This window comes from Ornithorhynchus anatinus, chromosome 7 (assembly GCF_004115215.2).
Source record: "Ornithorhynchus anatinus isolate Pmale09 chromosome 7, mOrnAna1.pri.v4, whole genome shotgun sequence".
NCBI lineage: Eukaryota > Metazoa > Chordata > Mammalia > Monotremata > Ornithorhynchidae > Ornithorhynchus > Ornithorhynchus anatinus.
This window is the reverse complement of record NC_041734.1, coordinates 43612475-43633656: the sequence shown is the minus strand read 5'-3', so window position 1 is coordinate 43633656 and position 21182 is coordinate 43612475. Positions and strand designations below refer to the sequence as shown.

Here is a 21182-nt window from a genome sequence, read left to right as displayed (position 1 = left end):
AATGTGAGACTGCAGAGAGAGAGAGAGAGAGAGAGAGAGAGAGATCAGGGCTGAAGATGTAGTTTTGGGTATCATCTGCATAGAGGTGGTAGTTGAAGCCATGGGAGCGAATGAGTTCTCCATGGGAGGGGATATAGATGGAGAATAGAAGGGGACCCAGAACTGAACCCTAATGGAACCCCACAGTTAGGGAGTGGGAAGCAGGAAGAGGAGCCCAAAAAAGAGACTAAGAATGAGTGGCCAGAGACAAAGGAAGAGAACCCGGAGAAGACAGCGTCAGTAAAGCCGAGGTTGGATAATGTTTCCAGGAGAAGGGGATGGTCGACAGTATTGAAGGCAACTGAAGTATTGAGGAGGATTAGGATGGAGTAGAGGCCATTGGATTTGGCAAGAAGGAGATCATTTGTGATCTTTGAGAGGGTGGTTTCTGTAGAGTGAAGGGGTTGGAAGCCAGATTGGAGGGGGTCAAGGAGAGAATTGGAGGAGAGGAACTGGAGACAGCGGGTGTAGACAAGTTACTCAGGGAGTTTGGAGACGAATGGCAGGAGGGAGATGAGGCGATACTCCTACAGCTTCTGAAAAGAACCTACTAGTGGCTTCCCTCCCCAGGTCCAAAAGCCAGCTCTGCCTTCAGTATGGCCTCTTAAGGTCATCATTTTTACCCTTATCCATGACTGTTTATTGTGTACACACAGTAGGGTGAATGGAAATGGGATCTGGAGAACATTGAAATTCTCCCACAAATCCCTTTTCAACGAAGGTCATATTCATTCATGAACACCAGTAAAAGAGGAAGTCAGAATTCCTTCAAGACCCGAGTCTGTACCTGAACTTAGAGTCATTTCTATTCTCTGAATCTTTTGCGACAAGACTTGGGGTCTCATCTGATGAGTTGAAAGATTCAGGAGGTCGTACAAGTCCTAAATCGTCCCTTGTTGCCCTCTCGGCCTCTCCGGATCGGAGATCTGGGGGCCATGGGTATGTTCTCCATGACTTCATAGAGTGTGAACATGCTGAAGGAGATCTGTTCGTAGGAGGACTTGGTCCCGTTTTCATAGAGACAGGCAAAGGCAACAGCGGGGAGCTCTACCATTGGGACCCCTGAAAATGGTAGCCCAATGTAGGCCAGATCAGAGTAGCCACTGGGGCCTTCATAAATTATCCAGGGCTCAGTCCAGCTGTTGGCATCTCTAGGAAAGGTGCTGAGATAAACCCCCATATTGACTCGAGACCTAGCACTGGTCGGGTGGGAATACAGCACCCAGGTAGGGGTCTGAAAAAAAGTCTCTGGTTTGGAAATGGATTCTGGGCCAGATAGTCTTGGCTCTTTTGCAAGGGAAAACCGTTGGAAAGATTCAAGATCACCATGCTCACAGCTCCTGGAAGAAGGGTTTTCAGAGTTCTTTGTATGACGAGACTCCAGAGGCTTGAGGGGCCCAGAGGTGGAGGTAACATTTTCAATCCCCTCTCTAGGAGGATTGCTTCTCAAAAGCTCTCTTAGGAGAAGTCGGAGTTTTCTCTGCCTGACAGGTGGGAATTCCTGGAGAGGGAGGCCAGCAGGGGTGCAGGCCAGAGGAGCTGGGAACCCAACAATGCTACCGTGGCAGCCTCGTGGGGGCTCCACTAATTTTCGAACCAGCTGCCCCGGGTGAAAGACAGCTCCGTCGTCGGTGCTGAGAGCCTGGACTCGGTACCCCAGAGGGCTCCTGGCATTGCAATAAAGAACGTTGCTGCCATCTTCCTCGTTCACAGACACCAACTGACACTCCACAGTTCGCAAGTTCGGGATGAATTCGCCGAAACGCCAATTGTGGCCGTTGTCATCACTGTAAAAGGTAAAGGAGTGAGGGGTGGTCCTGCAGAGGGTTCCGAAGCATTCTGTACAATCGATGTGGTAGGTGTAGGCCGGCACCAGCAGCCGTCCTGATTTCAGCTGAATTCCGTGTCCGGGGCCCAGGGCAAAGGTAGCCCAGTCTGCACGGAGAAGAAGAGAGTGCTGTAATAATAATTGTGCTATTTGTTAAGTGCTTTCTATGTGCCGGACACTGTACTAAGCTCTGGGGTGAATACAAGCAAATCGGGTTGGACACAGTCCCTGTCCCACATGAGGCATGGACTTAATCCCCCTTTTACAGATGAGGTAACTGAGGCACAAAGAAGTGAAGTGACTTGCCTAAGGCCACACAGCAAACAAGTAGGAGAGCTGGGATTAGAACTCATGACCTTCCGACTCCCAAGCCCATGTTCTATCCATTAGGCCTCCCCATCTTTTATATTGTAAGTCACTTGCCTATGTTTCTTCATCTATAAAATGGGTATTAAATACCTGTTCTCTCTGGCCCTTAGACTGTGAGCCCTGTGTGAAAAAGAAATTGCATCTGACTGATTACCTTGTATCTACCCCAGTGGAAAGAGCCGGGCTTGGGAGTCAGAGGTCATGGGTCCAAATCCCGGCTCTGCCACCTGTCAGCTGTGTGACTTTGGGCAAGTCACTTAACTTCTCTGTGCCTCAGTTACTTCATCTGTAAAATGGGGATTAAGAATGTGAGCCTCACTTGGGACAACCTGATTACCCTATATCTACCCCAGCACTTAGAACAGTACTCTGCACATAGTAATCGCCTAACAAATACCAACGTTATTATTATTACAGTGCTTGCCTCATTGTAAGCACTTAACAGAGCATTATAATTACTATTATTGTTATTATTATTATTATTAAAGTTCTCCCCCTTTAGACTGTGAGGTCATTATGGGCAGGGAACATGTCTGCTAATTCTGTTGTATTGTACTCTCCCAAGTGCTTAGTACAGTGCTCTGCACATAGTAAGCACTCAATAAACACGACTGAATAATTGATTTGACTGCCCTTCCCCAACAACCAGAAAATAGCTATTCAGACCCTTACAGCTTGGTCTCTGGAACTAAAAAAAATGGAGGAATCTTGCACACACTACTCTCTTCTCTAGTCTCATAGCCAGGCTTGGACACCCAAGTGGAGAAGCAGCATGGCCTAGTGGATAGCACATGGGCCTGGAAGTCAGAAGGACCTGGGTTCTAATCCTGGCTCCACCATTTGTCTGCTGTGTGACCCTGAGCAAGGCATGTAACTTCTCTGTGCCTCAGTTACCTCATCTGTAAAACAAGGATTAAGACCATGAGCCCTGTGTAGCACAGGGACTATGCCCAACCTGTTTAACTTGTATCTACCCCTGCATTTAGTACAGTGGCTGGCACATTGTAACAAATACTATTTTTTTAAAAAGTTACCAGTTTTGAAAATTTTTATGATGAAAAGAACTCCTGTGTTCTGAACTCCTTGTTCATTTGTGAGTGAGCTTTTCTACCTTTGACTGCGCTTCCGATGACTTCCTGGGTGAGGTCAGTGACACTGCTCCAGTTGTGACCCTCATCAGAGCTATACACGTAGCAGAGGCGGGCGGCATTTTGGCCCGTGATGATCTGAAAGGCCTCTGGGGTACTGCCAAGCACGGCAATGAAGAAGAGGAAAACAGTGCCTGTGAATTCGTCGTAGACAGGACAGGGGTTCATGGACCGATGCTGGTCTAGAGTTGCAGTCTCTAGTGCTCTCATGTCTTCCCACTGATGAGGAGAGAAGAGGACAGGAAGAAATCAAGATTCTCCTCCCCTCAGCCCCTCCACTCTGACTTTTCAGCCTACGAAAGTTCTCCCTATTGTCCTCTGGTCAAATCTGCATGGAGAAAGGCAGTGCTTTTGAGGGGACTTTTCAAGAGAACAATTCCTCTGAAGGTTTAATTTTAATTAAACATAATAATAATAATAATTGTGGTATCTGTTAAATGCTTACTATGTGCCAGGAACTGTTCTAAACCCTGAGGTAGATACAAGATAATCCCACATAGAGCTCACATTCTTAATTCCCATTAATTCCCAGAGAAGTTAAGTGACTTGCCCATGGTCACACAGCAGACAAATGGGGGAGCAGGGATTAGAACCCATGCCCTTCTGACTCCCAGATTCATGTTCTATCCTCTAGGAGATGATGCTTTTCATGTTAAGTGCTTACTATGTCCCAAGCATTGTACTGAGCCCTTTAGTAGATACGAGATAATCATGTCAGATAATACCTGTCCCAGATGGAGCTCACAGCCTGAGGAAGAAGGGAAAACAGGTTTCTTGTTTTGTTTTTGTTTTTTATGGTATTTTATAAGGGCTTAATATATATCAGGCACTGTATTAAGCACTGGGGTAGAGTAAGTTTAATCAAGTTGGACATAGTCCATGTCCCACATGGGCCCTCAGTCTTATTCCCTCAGTTACAGAAAAGTAAAGTCACTTGCCAAGGTCCTCCCAGGGTTGTGTTCTTTCCACTAGATCACACTGCTTCACCGGTTTCAATCTGAACAGACCAAATCTAACTCTCGGGGCCAAATTAGCACTTAGAAGAACAGCATGTAGACAGGGGAAATGACTCAATCCCTGTGACATTCAACAAAGAGTCCACAAGAGAGCCCCAGTGGGAGCCCACCTTCCTGATTGACAGGTGGCATTTGGCACTTTTCCCTCCTCAGCTATCCCCTCCCCATCCCCACTGTCACCCTGGAGCCTCAGGGCCATCTCAGAGTCAAGCGTCCTGGCAGCAAAGTGAGGAGAGCAGCACTAAACCCACAGGACAAGCAGACATGGCTTGTCAATCAGACCAGCTCCCAGGCCAATCAGGAGACAAGCAGAGAAGAAAGCAAGCAACATGGCCAGTAATCCGTGACTAAAACCAACAGCCTTGAGGGGGTCCAGAATCATGGCCCCCAAATCTTCTGTTTGCCAATCCTCTTTAGGTTTGACGAAAAAAAGAATTGAACATATTTGTAACCTTAAGAAACATGACAGTTCAGGATTTTTTAAGAAGTTAGATTTTTGTCCCAAGCAAACACAGCGTTTTAGTCTTCTTACTCCAGTTCTCTACTCTTGTTACCCATGTACTTCATTCTTTGATTTCACCTTTGCACCCAACTTCAGGGTCCCTTACTTACCAGATCCTCAGTATCCTTCTCCCTAGAGGAGATCACTTTCCCCAGTTTGAAAACCTTATTGAAAGCACATCTCCTCCAAGAGGCCTTCCCCAACTAAGTCCTCATTTCCTCTTCTCCCACTCCCTTCTGTATCACTCTGGCACTTGGATTTGCACCCTTTATTCACCCCTCTCTCAGCCCCACAGCTCTTATGTGCAGATCCATAATTCATTTATTGATTTATATCAATATCTGTCTCTCCCTCTACACTATAAGCTTGTTATGGTCAGGAAATTTGTCTACCAACTCTGTTATATTCTACTCTCTGAAGCACTTAGTTCAGTCCTTGCACATAATAAGAATTCAATAAATATGATTATTTGATTGATTGAATGATTAGGAGTGACATCCACTACTCCATGTCAGAACTGTGTACCAAAGGCAGTATGTCAGGATCTGATCCTGAGCTTCCAGAAGATTGACTGTGAGAAGGGAAAGGCAGGGAATCACAAGCAAAGGGAACATCAGATGTTTCCAGGAAGACTGGAAAAATCTTTCCTCCACAAAATCTTCCCTTCTAGGACTACATAGAGAAGCAGCAGGGCCTAGTGGCAAGAGCACGGACTTGGGAGTCAGAGGACATGGGTTCTAATTCCAGTTCCGCCACTTGTCTGCTGTGTGAACTTGCGTAAGTCACTTACCTTCTCTTTGCCTCAGTTACCTCATCTGCAAAATGGGGGTTAAGACTACATGCCCCATGTGGGACAGGGACTGTGTCCAACCTGATTTCCTTGTATGTACCCCAGCGTCTAGAAGTGTGCTTGGCACATAATAAGTGCTTAACAAATTCCATGATTTTTATTAATTATAATTATTGTTATCATTAATAATAATAATAATGTTGGTATTTGTTAAGCGCTTACTATGTGCCGAGCACTGTTCTAAGCACTGGGGTATTCATGGGGGAATCAGGTGGTCCCACGTGGGGCTCACAGTCTTAATCCCCATTTTACAGATGAGGTAACTGAGGCACCGAAAAGTTAAGTGACTTGCCCAAAGTCACATAGCTGACAAGTGGCGGAGCCGGGATTCGAACCCATGACCTCTGATTCCAAAGCCCGTGCTCTTTCCACTGAGCCACGCTGCTTCTCGATCCAAGGGCATGTCTCCTTAAAAAGAAAAATGCACATGTGTAGCCGTGGACTTCTCTTCCATCTCTTCCTGAATGGATTCAATACTTTTTTTTAAGACATTTGTTAAGCGCTTACTATGTGCCAGGCACTATAGTAAATGCTGAGGTAGACACTAGCTAATCAGCTTGGACAGAGTTCATGCCCCATCTGGGGTTCTCAGTCTTAATCCCCATTTTACAAATGAGGGAACTGAGGAACAGAGAAGTTAAGTAACTTGCCCAAGTTCAGACAGCAGACAAGTGGAGGAGTCAAGTTGTCCCAGGGAATTTGGGAGTTCTATTTTGCAAAATAAAATGTAGGCATGGGCCATTTCTGATACCTTGTTGTTCCACTTGACAACATTCAGTGTAATTCTGCAGTGTCCTGAGCTACTTCCTCATTATCCTGATAGCTTAAAAAAGTTCCAAAAGTGTGTGATTTTAGTCCCAGGTAGTAATTTTCTCTGTGGCGTCTTTCTGGTTCCCAAAAATGAGGATTTTTTTTTCATGGCATTTGTTAAGCACTAAACTATGTGGCAAGCACTGTACTAATCACAGGGGTATGAGCTAACTAGGTTAGACATAGTCCACATCCCACAAGGGCTCACAGGAGTAACAATAATAATAATAATTATGGTATTTGTTAAGCGCTTACTATGTGCAGAGCACTGTTCTAAGCGCTGGGGTAGATTCAGGGTAAGCAGATTGTCCCACGTGGGGCTCACATTTTTTAATCCCCATTTTGACAGATGAGGTCACTGAGGCCCAGAGAAGTGAAGTGACTTGCCCAAGGTCACACAGCAGACAAGCGGTGGAGCCGGGATTCGAACCCACGACCTCTGACTCCCAAGTCCGCACTCTTTCCACTGAGCCACGCTGCTCCTAATAGCAAAGGGGACAAATTGCGGCCACAGACCCAATAATGTTGAAAAAAATCTACCCGAACGGGAATGGTCCAGTGAGTTGTCAGGGAAACAGGTATCACTGGCACATAACATGGTAATGCAAGGATTGTGACTCTCCTTCTCTTTCGCGAATTGTGTAGATAGGTTCAAAGTGCTTCATTCCAATGAATACAGGCAGCTTCCTCTAAGGAACAATCCTCTGAATCCAGGAGCTATTACTTGAATCTGTACAGGATTCATAGAACCCAGAACCCCAATTCTTTCCTAGTTCAGCTGAAAAGATGTCTATTCTGCCAAAGTCTTAGCAGGGGGGAGGGGGTTGAGCCAGATCAAGCCCTTTCTGCAAAACAAACGAACACCCAGTTCTGTCATAACCCATTTGCTTATCTATTATTATTTCTGCATATGTTAGTGCTGGCTCTGGAGTTCTTGGACTGAAGGGCCTGGACACCTACTTGAATTCACCCAGGAATTCAATATTTAACCTCAATACTGCCCTCCAAAGACTGGATGGGACAATCTGCCTGTCCTGTTATCTGGCAGTATCACTCACCTCTACATAGTTCCGATAAAACGTTCCCCTTCTCAGGACCAACAGGTTGGCATGAGCATCGTTAGGACTCAGTCTCTCTTCAGCAAAAGCCAATAACGTGGCACTTTGAGGAATGTACAGAAGTGCTGGCACTCTGTACGTCACTCCGCTTTGCTCCTGCTCAAAGAGCACTGTACGCCCTGGGAAGTACCGAGTGCTCATGGCCTCTGGGGGAGAGAAAATGTAAGAAGAAGAAGAATTATTATATGATAATAATGATCTTTGTGAAGTGCTTACTATGTGCCAAGCAATAAATCATTCAGTCGTATTTATTGAGCACTTACTGTGTGCAGAGTACTGTACTAAGCACTTGGGAAAGTACACTACAGCAATAAAGAGAGACAATCCCTGCCTGCCCACAGTGAGCTCACAGTCTAGAGGTGGGGAGACAGACAACAATACAAGTAAGCAAGCATCAATATATATAAATAAAATTACAGATATATATATATAAATTCTGTGGGGCAGGGAGAGAGTGAGTGAGTGAGGGTGATGTGGGAGTGGGAGATGAGGAAAAAGGCTTAGTCTGGGAAGGCCTCTTGGAGGAGATGCGCCTTCAGTAAGGCTTTGAAGGGGGAGAGAGTAATTGTCTGTAAGATGTACTACTCCAATCTCTCTACCCTCCCAGGAATGGGATTGACTTCCATAGCTGACCCTGCCTTGATCTCCTAACCATAGTGTTAGGGGTAACACTGCCCTTACCCTCACTTATCCTAAGGCATTGCCCTGGTGGCCCCACTGTTGATCTAAACCTCTTTTGAATAGGCATCTTTTACCGTTTCTTGACCATCAAAGTACTTAATTTCTCCTAAATTGAAAGGATTCTGCAACAGGTTTGAAGTGCATGGCCCACTCTTTTTCCCAGGAAGCTGGGAGTCACCCGTTCTTCTCCTGCATGAGCTGAATACTGAGTGACATTTCTTTATGCTTGGCTCAGACAGCAGAATTACTGAACAGCTCCAAACATGTCACCATTTTCCCTCCTTCTTTCCCAGTTGCCATGGAGATCCCCATCATTAAGCATCCACGATGAAAACAATCAAGCTAGTTAAAAGCCTTGTCCGGCAAGGATAGGATTGACATTCCCTGGGCTGCTATCTACCTCCCTCATCAAGAGTCTTACTCTAATAGCTTATGCTTCCTCCAAATATGAGCATCTGAGTATGGGATAGAATTACCCAATGATATTTGAGTGAGATGATATAATACTGGTAACTCCATGTCCAGATGGGGAAATTTGCCAAGCTTCTGAACAATATTAGGGAGCTATGATACTTCTGTGCTTGGGCAGTCTCAAGGATGCCAAAAGTTGTGGTCTTCAACAAATAATCTTTTCTGTAAAATTCTTTTTCTAGAATTGGGTATTCCCAGAGCAGTTTTTCTGAAGGATCTTAAAGCAGTGTTGACTAGAGGATAGAGCACGGGTGGAGGAAGGACCTAGGTTCTAATCCCAGCTCTGCCACTTTTCTGCTGCATGACCTTGGGCAAGCCACTTCACTTCTCCGTGCCTCATTTCCCCCATCTGCTAAATGGGGATTAAGACTGTGGGATAGGGACCGCGCCCAAAATGAATAGCTTGCATCTACCCCAGCCCTTAGTGGCACTTAACAAATACCATAAAATAAAATTTAAAAACTTGAAGTTACATTGATTTCCTACTCCTTACTTCTTCCTGGGTACAGAACAAACAAGATCTTTAAGTCATTATAATAGTTCTATTTTTTCACCCAGGAAAAAAAAACTTGCATCTCTCTGAATTTTAGTTTCAACTACAGATAAACTTTTTCTGATTCCCCCTATGAAGAGTTAGAAATGGAAAGGGGTGTCTGATTCTGAATTCTTTGTCAAAGTTAGAGATTTCTTCCTGCTAGACCTACTACTAGATTTACTCGCTTCTTCAGAATGTCCTTTCTGTTCTCTAAAAGAGGGTTAGTTTGTTCATTGTGTTGACCCTAAGAATTTCTTGAATTTCCTCCCTACGGAGAGTTTCATTTTGGTACTGAAAAATGAGAGGTGTGATGAGTTTGATTTAATGATAGACATTAAAAATCCCCCTGGAATTTTTCTGTGACTGCTGCAGATAGATAAGAATAGACAATTAATCCATTATTCCTGACCTGAGAGAATCTGTGCTCTCCAAACACTGTTATAGGATTGAAGGAAGGATGGGGGATTTTATGCAAAGAGTTTTTAGGGGATTTGAAGGAAAGAAATCATGACTGAGACACCTAGATGTCCTGAAAAGCCCCGGATGATCAATTTCATTTAATTTGATCTTCATGCTGGCTCGGCAGGAAACCGATTAAGGCTAGCTTAGTCTAAGCTATTTCCCTGCAGCTTCATTCTCCTTCACTCCCATTTCTGATTTAATACACAAACGTGCTCCCTGCAGGGGGAACTTTCATCTTGGAGAATGTGAAGGAAAATTTTCTGACCCAACTGGAAGAGGTGCAAAACAAATTGGAAACTAGTGGCTCATTGGCCCCATTCTCTAATAATGGAACCCAATTCCTGTCATTGTCTAAATAGTTTCCGCTGGCCAAAATTATTTTTAAAATGGATGACTGAGTTCTGTCCCCCAAAAGATCCTTTGGACAGAGCGGATGGAAGGATTACAGCTCATGATAAATGATGGGATTAAAAAGGAATTACTTACCTGGACTCCTGCTCAATTAGAAGGGTTCTTGTTTATTCTTAAAGCCTGTCTTGATGCAGTAACACACATTTCTGCTCCTTTCCCGGGGTTCTTGTTGTGTTCACTGAATGACTGAATGAATCTCCTTTTCTAATTATTTTAATGTGCTCTTTCTCCTTAAGTCTGTGGTGAGAATTCTGTTATCCTTCTGATTTGGTGCGTGTTCTCTCTCTCTCCCTCTCTCTCTTTCTCCCCTCTCCCTCCTCCCTTCACCTATCTCCCACCTCCTCTCCCCAGCGTCGTGGTTCCCTGCTTCCCTCACACAGCTCTAATAGGGGCCGATGGCCAGTGACCAGGAAACTTCCCTGAGTCAGCAACTGGAGACTGAGCAAGTGACATCCAGACAGGGGCCCCATTGTTAAGGAGCAGTTCAGTGGACCTGTGAGCAGCAAAGTCTCACGTTCCAGGAGGGCCAGACTACAGACCCAGTGTCCATTCAGGGGCGGAAAAAGCCCCGAGGGGGGCCCAAGAGCCAAAATCCACCATCTTGTCTCTCCCCAGGGCACTGGCGGTCCCCAGTCTCTCCTCCTAAGAGTGGGCATTTATTCATTCAGTCAGTCGCATTTATTGAGTGCTTACTGTGTTCAGATCACTGTACACCGTATACTCGCTATCACAGCAGCAGTCACAGAGGGAAGGAGGAGACATGCTGCTGAAATGGCTATGGGGGTCCTCTCTGAAGGTGGTGAGACAACTAATCTCTCCCTCAGTCCCATAGCACACGTTAGTATCCATACTTTATTTATATTCACCCCCTCTCCCCTCTAGACTGTAAGCTCCTTATGGGCAGGGAACATGTCTACCGACTCAGTTACACTGTACTTTCCCCAGCTCTTAGTAGAGTGCTCTGCACACAGTAAGCCCTCAATAAATACCATTGATTGATAAAAGGATTGACTGATTGCTCACTTTCCCTTCCTCCAGGTGCAGGGAGCCACAGATCATAGTTTTAGAGAGATGGGAATTATATTGTAGACATGCTCAGTGCACTACCTAAAACTAGAATTTACCAGGAGAAATACCGTCCTTCCCCCCGACCCCCGACCACACACAAACTCTTTTAGACTGTAAGATCAGGAAGAAGAAACACAACTTCTACTTTTAATTTCTTCTCCCAAACATCTGGCCTAGTGCTCTATACCCAGTAGACATACAATAAATACTGAGAATGATGTTGCAGAGAAAAAACCATGACTCTCCAGTACTAATGACATTTTTTAAGCACTTACCGTGTGCTAATTAGGTTGGACAAAGTTCATGTCCTACAAGGGGCTCAATAGCCTTAATCCCCATTTTACAGATGAGGTAATTGAGATACAGAGAAATTAAGTGACTTGCCTAAGGTCACACAGCAGACAAGTGTCAGATCCAGGATTAGAAACCAGATCCTTCTGACTCTCAGGCTTATGCTTTATCCTCTAGGTCATGCTGCTTTTTTCTTGAATAGTAATTGCACTGAAGTTTATTTCTAAACTAAAGGAATATACAATTCCTGATCTAGAAAACAACTTATGCCTCTTGGAGAGGTTGGAAAAGTTTGGGGATGGAATGATACCTGCTGAGTTTATCTGCCACAACCGCTGCATGTGGCAGATGCAAGGGAAGATTGGTTTTCGGCTGTCACCCTCAAGGATCCTTGGTTTTCGGCTTTGGCCAGGAAAGCTGGAATTTGAGGATGGGTTTTAAAATCCAAGGAAAGGTGGGACCAGGACCCAACTACTACCATGGGGTCCCCAGTAAAACTGCTCTGGGTTTTTTCTGTACTTTAGGAGAGAAGCAGTGTGGTCTAGTGGAAAAAGTATGGGCCTGGAAGTCAGAGGACTTGGGTTCTAATCCCAGCTCCGCCATTGTCTGCTGTGTAACCGGGAGCTAGTCATTTCACTTCTCTGTGTTTCAGTTACCACATCTGTAAAATGGATTAAGCCTGTGGGCACCATGTGGGACATGGACTGTGTCCAAACCACTTAGATATTATCTACCCCAGCATTTAATACAGTGACTGGCACATAATAAGCCCTTAATAAATACCATTTAAAAAATGCAACAGGAGTGTGGAGAAGGATGCCAATGACGATTTTGGTGGTATAATGCTTTCACAGATGCCTTCCAAGCAGTTGACCTGTGTTTGATTCCCAGACAATGCAAGGGTTTGGGAAGCAGCATCACTTAGTGGCAAGAGTTTGGGAAGCAGCATTACTTAGTGGATAGAGCCCAGGCCTGGGAGTCAGAAGGACATAAATTATAATCCCAGCTCCACCACATGTCTACCATGTGACCTTGGACAAGTCACTTCACTTCTCTGGGCCTCAGTTATCTCATCTGTAAAATGAGGATTCAGATTGTGAGCCCCATGTGGGACAGGGACTGTGTCCAACCTCATTATCTTGTCCAACCTGATTCTCTTGGATATTCCCCAGCGCTTAGAACAGTGCTTGGCACACAGTAAGCACTTAACAAGTCTTGTCTTATGCCGTCCAGTCATTTTGTACACATAGCGACACCACAGACGCATCTTTCCCAGAACATCCCGCTCTCCATCCGCAATCATTCTGGTAGCGTGTCCATAGAGTTTTCCTGGTTAAAAATACGGATGTGGTTTACCATTTCCTCCTTTCTTTCAGTAAACTTGAGTCTCCACCTTCGATTCTCTCCCATGCCACTGCTGCCCAGCATGGGCGAGTTTGGCCTCGTAGCAGATTGCCTTCCATTCGCTAGCCACCGGCCAAGCTAGGAATGGACTGGTCAGGTCTCAGCTTGACTCTCCCTCCCGTAGCCGAGACTGGTAGAGTACTGGTAACTCTCCAGGGGCGCCCCTGAGAGGTGGATTTAACAGGTATCGTAATTATGTTCCGATTATTCCCTGAAATCCAGGACTGATTGCAGTACTTATATAAATCAGTAGATGGCAAACCGCACCTGTAAGAACCAGGCAATTGTGTCTTCAGGGAGTCCTTGCTGCTGCAACTTCATCTCTAGGGCCAAGCAACAGAGACTCCCTGTGTGACCCAACACCAGAGATAATCTCACAACCTACTCACAGAAACGGCCCCAGAGACATCTCATTCTCACAGAAACACCGCCCCAACCTGTGCCAACACCTAAACTCCCCTAAAGGAGTACCTGCCAACCCTGTTGCACTGTACTCTCCCAAGTGCTTAGTCCAGGGCTCAGCATACTGTGAGCGCTCAGTAAATACCATTAACTGACTGCTCTCCCACATACTCTACTCTTCCACAGTCATTGCTATCCCCAATTCCCAAAGAGTCTGCTCTTGAACAGGAGGAAAGGCATTTCTTGAAACAACTGACCTCACACTCCAGACGACTCACGGAGTCCCCAAATGAACACGTTGACATTTTAAGCAGACTGATTTTGTGCATGCCCTGGAATATCTTGGAGCTATGAACTAATCATCTCTCTGACGGTCCTAATTACTAGAGAGTGGAAGACTTCCCTGTGCCCAGCCTCTTTGTTAACATGTCTCCAGGGAAGCCAGAAGACTATATCATTAGCAGCTGTGGAAGCCATGGGGAGTTACGTCCTTTTAATTATTCCTTTAAGTGGACAAAGACTCTTATATTTTTTTTTTGAGAATACTTGTTAAGCACTTACTATGTCTGGGAACTGGACTAAGCACCCGAGGTAGGTACAGTATATGCAGGTAGGTACAGTATATGGAGAAGCAGCGTGGCTCAGTGGAAAGAGCACGGGCTTTGGAGTCAGGGCTCATGAGTTCGAATCCCACTCTGCCACTTGTCGGCTGTGTGACTGTGGGCAAGTCACTTAACTTCTCTGTGCCTCATTTCCCTCATCTGTAAAATGGGGATTAAGACTGTGAGCCCCACGTGGGACAACCTGATTCCCCTGTGTCTACCCCAGCGCTTAGAACAGTGCTCGCCACATAGTAAGCGCTTAATAAATACCAACATTAGATCGGATACGATCCCTATCCCGCAAAGGCTCACAGTTTAAGTAATCAATCAGTGGTGTTTATTGAGTGCTTACTTTATGAAGAGCACTCTACTAAGTTCTTGGGAAAGTATAATACAACAAAATTAGCAGACACATTCCCTTTCAGTCTTGAGGGGGGTTAGTAGGAGGGAGAATAGGTTTTGAACCCCCATTATACAGTTGAAGTAACTGAGTCACAGAGAAGTGAAGTGACTTGCCCAAGGTCACTTAGCAGGCAAAGGTTACTGCTGGGATTAGAGCCCATGTCCTTTGACTCCTGGGCTTGTGCTCTTTCCACTTGGGGCTTGAACCTTATCACATTCAAGCTTCAGGAGAATTTGGGGATTTGGGATGCAAGAGTTGTGCTGTCCACCTCCTCCATAGATTTCAATTGTGGCCCCCCTCAGGCTTTATCTTTTCAGCTTCGATATCCCAATTTTTTTTTTCATTTGTCATTGCACTGAAGTACCTGAAGCTCCATGAATATGCTAATCCTTCCTTCCTGTACCTTCTCCAGGTCTATATCCTTGTCAAATTGTGTCTAACAAAATAGCATGAAATTACTGCAACAATGCAGTGAAAATGGAGTTTCCTATCAGAAGTAACATTTTAAAGCTCAGTCCAGGTAGGAGGACTTCCGGGTTCTAATCTCGACTCCACCACTTGTCTGCTGTGTGACCTTGGGCAAATCACTTTATTTCTCTGTGCCTCAGTTATCCATCTGTAAAGTGGAGATTAAGACTATGAGCCCCATGTGGGATGGGGACTGTGTCCAACCCAATTTGCTTGTATTCCCCCCAGTACCTAGTACAGTGCCTGACCCACAGAAAGTACTTAGCAAATATAATAATAATTATTATTATTATTAAATGAGACACAGGGAGGCCACTAGACAGCCTGAGCCCACCTGCATCTGACCATTTTTCATCTGAGGTTCTCATCAGATTATAAAATCATTAATAGACAGTAAACTCCTGAAGGGCAAGAGCAATGTCTTCTACTTATATTGCATGTTCCCAGACACCTAGTTTGTTACTCCCCACATCAAAGGTGTTCAATAAATAAAACAGTGATGAAAATGATGATGGTGGCAGTGGGCGGTGTGGAATTGAGCCAGCCTAAACTTGCAGTCACTGGACTCACAGGACTAGTATTTATTGAGCACCTACTGGGTGCCAAGCACTACACTTAGCATTTGGGAGAGACCATATCTGTCATTATATCTGTAATTTACTACATTATAATTTATTCATATTAATGTCTGTCTTCCTCTCTAGACTGTAAACTCATAGAGGGCAGGGAAAGTATTTATTGTTGTATTGTACTTTCCCAGGTGCTTAGTACAGTGCTCTGAACACTGTCAGCGCTCAATAAATATGATTGACTAACAAGAAAATTAGTTCACATGAACCCTGCTCTCAAGGAGTTTACAATCTAGCAGGAAAGACAGACACTAGAGCCGATTACAATGGGAGAGACTGAATCTGTCAATGGTAATTGGGATAGAGAGGGGAAAAAAAGAGGAAATAGAAGAAAGCTAGAAAGAAACAGGTGGTGCTGATGACTGCTTCTGAGAAGAATGAAAGCCAAACAAGAGAGGTATAGGGGCATAAAGTAAAGTGGGAAACAGATTGGAAAAGTCTCAGTAACATAGAAGCAGCATAGCCTAGTAGATAGAGAATGGACCTGGGAGTTAGAAGAACCTGGGTTTTAAACCCAGCTCTACCACTTGTCTGCTCTGTGATCTTGGGCAAATCACTTCTCTGTGCTTCAGTTCCCTCATCTGTAAAATGGGGATTAAGGTTAAGCCTTGGAGGCATGGACAGAGTCCAACCTGATTAGCTTGTATCTACAACAGTGCTTAGTACAGTGCCAGCCAATCTGTAAGTAATCTGTAAGTGCTTAACAGATGCCATTTAAAAAAAAAAACCATTTCTTTCTAGTCCACATGGTGGGGAGAAAGTCAAATTTAAACGTATAGTTTTCCACAGACACTTGACACATATATGGTAAGTACTTATGAAATACCATAATTATTCATTATTATTATAATACTAACTTTCTAAGTCCTCTCCAAGAAACAGCAACTGGAGACAGTAAAACAGTAAGTGTACTGTATTCTTCCAAGTGCTTAATACAGTGCTCCACACACAGTAAGCACTCAATGAATATCACTGATTGATTGGTGCTGAGCAAACTGCAAAAGCTCAAAAAGAATCCATCATTGATGCTAATTGAAATTCCTTGTTTTCTCAAAACAGAAAAAGTCTCTTTTCCATGCCAAAGCAAAGTCAGTACTCTGTGACTCTTTCTTGATGTCCAATTCTTCATCTCCTCAACTGTGTCCCAGACCCACACTCCTGCACCCTCGGTCTTCCTCAATCAGGGGATGAGGTCAGTGAAGCCGGAAAAAGATATGTATCCACCTGCGATATCCAAAACACAATAACTCCTTTGTCCTTTGAGGTGATGAACTTCACATCAAAGCAATCTTTCTGAGTCATTTGTCTTTCTCTTCCCTGTGCCACTATTTCAAAATCTGCCCCTGACCTAATGAATCACTTTGTATTCCAAAATCTGTCCCTTCTAGATTTCTAGCATTAAGAGAAGCAGTGTAGTCTAGTGGATAGAGCACGGCTTCGGAGTCAGAAGGACTGGGGTTCTAATCCTGATTCCGCCACTTGTCTGCTCTGTGATCTTGGGCAAGTCATTTCACTTCTCTGTGCCTCAGTTACTTCATCTGTAAAATAGGGATTAAGATGGTGAGCCCCATGTGTCCAACCTGATGAACTTGCATCTGCCCAGCGCTTAGAACAGTTCGTGGCACAAAGTGAGCGCTTAACAAATACCATAAACAAACAAATAATCCCTATAAGATTTTGAATGCAATCTAAACTGAGACCTCCTCTCCCCTCTCTTTTCATTGATTTCTTGGTCAGAACCAGGGTTCTAAGACCGAATTCCTGGGACGCAGATCAAAGAGAGATCACAGAAGGCACTCTCCATGATACTTATAAACGTTTAAGTCTCCTCGGTGTTATTATATCCGCCTACACCAAGCGTGGGGAAGAGGCTGCTTTAGATGTGGGAGTCTCTTTACTGTCTTTGGAAATCAACTTTGAAATGACTTATAAACCTGCTCATTGGTCATTCTGGAATGGCTTCTTTCTGAACATTTAACTCTACTGAGTTTATTGTTGGGAATATCGTGACGTCCGGATGAGCAGAAGACCAAGGCCCAGTCCACAAACCCTCCGGTGGGAACACACATTGCTGCTGGCAACGGCTGAGGGATAAGGATCTCGAGCAGGTGGGGAGGTCTCCCACGTTGGGTGGCGTTCTGTGGGAAGCCCGAAGACAGAATGGGATTTTCACATGGGAGATGCAGGTAAGGAAGGGAGGGGATGGAAGGAGAAAGAGAGGAAATGGGAGCAGACAAGAGTTACTCAAAAAATGCAACTTGGGTCTTAATGAAACGGGACTGGTGGGTTGATCGTCAGGCAAGCAATCATATTTATTGAGCACTTCCTGGGTGCAGAGCACTGTACTAAGCGCTTGGGAGAGTACAAAATATAACAACGTCACAGACACACTCCCTGCCCATGATGAGCTTATTGTCTAGAGGGGGAGATGGACATTTATATAAATAAATGAAATCACAGATCTGTACAATAGCCACAAAGGCTCTCCATCGGCCAAAGGACTGGGCTAGGGAGATTTCTATGGGGAGGAAATGAAGGTTCCAAAACACAGAGAGCAACTGCAGAAGCAGCGAGGGACTGAATGTTCATTGTCTCGATCAGAATCGACCGGAATCAGGCATTTCAAAGGGCGTCGCAAAATCAGGAAATTCAGAGTTAAGGATCCCAGAGAAACAGTAACACTGCTGTCTTGTGAGCCTAGGACTCATTAGCCTGCCCTGAGTTTTCCCCTATCCTCAGTTCTGACTAGTATATGCAGCCAGACACCTCACAGCTTGGAAGGGGATTTAGTTCTTTTATGGGGAGGGGAGATAAGTCTCAGAATAGTCAGTAAACAGCCCTTGCTTAAGGCTACGCCAAAGGAATAATACAAATTCCCGCAGAGCTGTCCTCTTTTTCTATCTCCTCACCTTCCTTAAGCACCTTGATCATCACTTTTCCAACAGTATTTGGGTAAATATTCTTGTGCTCTACTATTTCCCCTACCCCTAATTTATTTTGTCTGTCTCTCCCCATTAACCTTCATGATTGCTTCTACCAAATCTGTTGTATTGTACTTTCCCAAGCACTTAGTACAGTGCTCCACACAACAAAAGTGCTCAATAAATACCATTGATTGATTGATACCATTCCCCTGGGTAGAATTTGCAATCAATTTTTGAACCATCAATCATCAATGGTAATTATTGAATGCTTCTTCAAGCACTTACTATGTGCCAAGCACTGTTCTAAGCACTGGGTAAAGACAAGCTAATCAGGTTGGACACAGTCCCTGCCCCACATGGGACTCACATTCTTAATCTCCATTTTACAGATGAGGTTACTGAGGCACAGAGAAGTGAAGTGACTTGCCAGGTTACACAGCAGAGGCAGGATTAAAACAAAGGTCCTTCTGACTCCCAGGCCCTTCTCTGTCCGCTAAGCTTCTTATGTGCAGAGCACTCTACTAAGCACTTGGGAGAGTGCAATACAACAAAGTTGGCAAACAAATTCCCTTTTGAATGAGGGGCAAAGTCTCTATGATATGCCTGAATGAGCTGCATTCTTCTGACTCTTTGCTCCAGGATTCTCCAGATGCTTTGCTGTCTTTTCGTTGCATCCCTGGGGCTCATAGTTCTGAAATGGATCTTCCTAGCCCACCAGAACACCTACAAGTTTAACAGGTGAGCAAATGTTCTTCCCTCCTGAGGCTAAAAGCCAATCACCAGCCAGTGGTTTTAGGTCAGACCCAATGGAGTTGGCTGAGTTTGCACTTCCTTGCTACAGGGAACCTATTAAGCAATCGTATTTTTTAAGCACTTCCTGTGTGCAGAGCACTGTACTAAGTGTTTGAGAGAGTACAATATAAAAGAGTTGGTAGACACGTTCCCTTTGGGAGCCTGAGAGAGAGGGGAATGTTGGTTAAAAAAACTTTCCTCCCTACATTAATTCAGCAAATTAAATGTACCTCCTGTTTAAGAGCACAGGCGTTCTCAAGGCTCCCAGGAAAGATCGAAAGAAAGCTCTTGCTCCATTAGGTTCAGGAGATTCTTAATTTTGTGTTCAATCCAGTTCTGCCTTCCCTAAGAAATACCCTTTTTCCATCACTTTCCATTTTGGTAGTTGAAACCAAATTGTATATGATTCCCAAATGTTGTTGGGGATTTAGGGAATGCTTTTCTCACAGCACTCATCTATCTGGGTAGAATACGATGAGAGTCAACAGAAACAGTTGAGTGCACTCATGTGGTATCAATCAAGGTACATGTTTGATAAGGATGATGATGGTATTTATCAATCTTTATGCCAAACAAAGATTAAAAAGAGATATATATAAGATAACTAGATCAGACACAGTCCCTGTCCCACATTGGGCTCTCAGTCTACCAAAAAGGGGACAGCAGGCATTTTATCTCCATTTTCCAAATGAGGTAACTGAGATACTGAGAAGGTAAGTGACTTGCCCAAGATCATACAGCAGGCAAGTGGAGAAGCTGGAACCAAGACATAGGTCTCCTGACTCCTAATCCTAAAATCTTCCCACTAGGCCAAGCACCTCACAGTAACATACCTCCTTGCATTTGAGAACATCCCTCCATGTTACAGGAGAACAGATGGCTTATACTCCTGACTCATAGGTTTGCAGCTTGCAAGTCTTTGAGTTCCTACAACGAATGAAAGGATTCGGGAAAAGCTTTGGATTTTGAATCCTTCCAATTAAAACATTGATTTATAGTCAGCCCCTCCCTCGACCTTCCTTGATTGGTTCCTCCAGGAGGGACCCGATTGGTGGGATAATCTGTCTGTTGAGCCTCCACCCCAGTGGCACAAATCCTTCTGGTTTGGAGCTCAGAAGGGTTGATACTATGGACACCAGGCACCCATTGTATCTTGCTTTTAATCAATCAATCAATCAAAGGTATTTTGGGAATACTTACTATGTACAGAATACTACACTAAGCATTTAGCAGTTGCTTTCCCTTCCCATAAGGGGCAGCAGGCACTCTGTTTCTCAGAAATGGTGACTACCAGATCTGTGCCCTCTACACAGCCAAAGCAGAAGCTCTGGAAAAAAGGATATTGGAGAAATGTTGACAAGAATAATAATAATAACAATAATAATCATAATAACTGTAGTATTTATTAAGTGCTTACTGTGTGCCGGGCACTATACTAAGCACTGGGGTGGATACAAGCAAATAGAGTCGGACACAGTCCCTGTCCCACATGGGGCTCACAGACTTAATCCCCATTTTACAGACGAGGGGCCTGAGGCACAGAGAAATTAAGTTACTTGCCCAAAGTCACACAGCTGATCAGTGATTGAGCTGGAATTAGAACTCACGACCTCTGACTCCCAAACCCGTGCTCTTTCCACTCTGCCACGTTGCTTCTCTGTGGCCACTTTGAGGTAGGCCGCTCTGAACCCGATTAGACTGTGAGCCCGTGAATTGTACATTCCAAGTGCTTAGTACAATGCTCTGCACATAGTAAGTGCTCAATAAATTCTATTGAATGAATGAATGAATGAACCCCTAACCTCTAACCTAGCTGTGAAGGGAGCTCTACCCTGTCTCTGACCCAGACCTGCCTCCTCTTTGCTACCACTTGTCTAGTCTTATGCTGCCAAGTCATCTCTAACCCATGGACACATCTCTCCCAGAACGTCCCACCTCCATTTGCAATTGTTCCGGTAG

General features: G+C 44.6%; 1 protein-coding gene and 1 non-coding gene across 3 annotated transcripts; both read right to left on the bottom strand.

Annotated features, from left to right (window-relative positions):
* Positions 1 to 489: 489 nt before the first annotated feature.
* On the bottom strand, positions 490 to 20137 carry NEU4 (neuraminidase 4). 2 transcript variants are annotated; one of them, XM_029069368.2, is made up of 4 exons: positions 20057 to 20137; positions 7621 to 7826; positions 3348 to 3603; positions 490 to 1974 (listed from the first exon to the last, which is right to left on the bottom strand). In XM_029069368.2, exons 1-4 carry the CDS (start codon positions 20082 to 20084, stop codon positions 902 to 904), a joined length of 1563 nt encoding a protein of 520 aa, XP_028925201.1. In that variant the 5' UTR covers positions 20085 to 20137; the 3' UTR covers positions 490 to 901. The 2 variants fall into 2 exon arrangements, with proteins under 2 accessions (XP_028925201.1, XP_039768566.1); XM_039912632.1 differs by lacking the exon at positions 20057 to 20137 and adding an exon at positions 10316 to 10555.
* On the bottom strand, positions 13040 to 13177 carry LOC114813571. Its single transcript, XR_003761288.1, has one exon. It is a non-coding gene; the product is annotated as a small nucleolar RNA SNORA7 (small nucleolar RNA).
* Positions 20138 to 21182: the final 1045 nt, after the last annotated feature.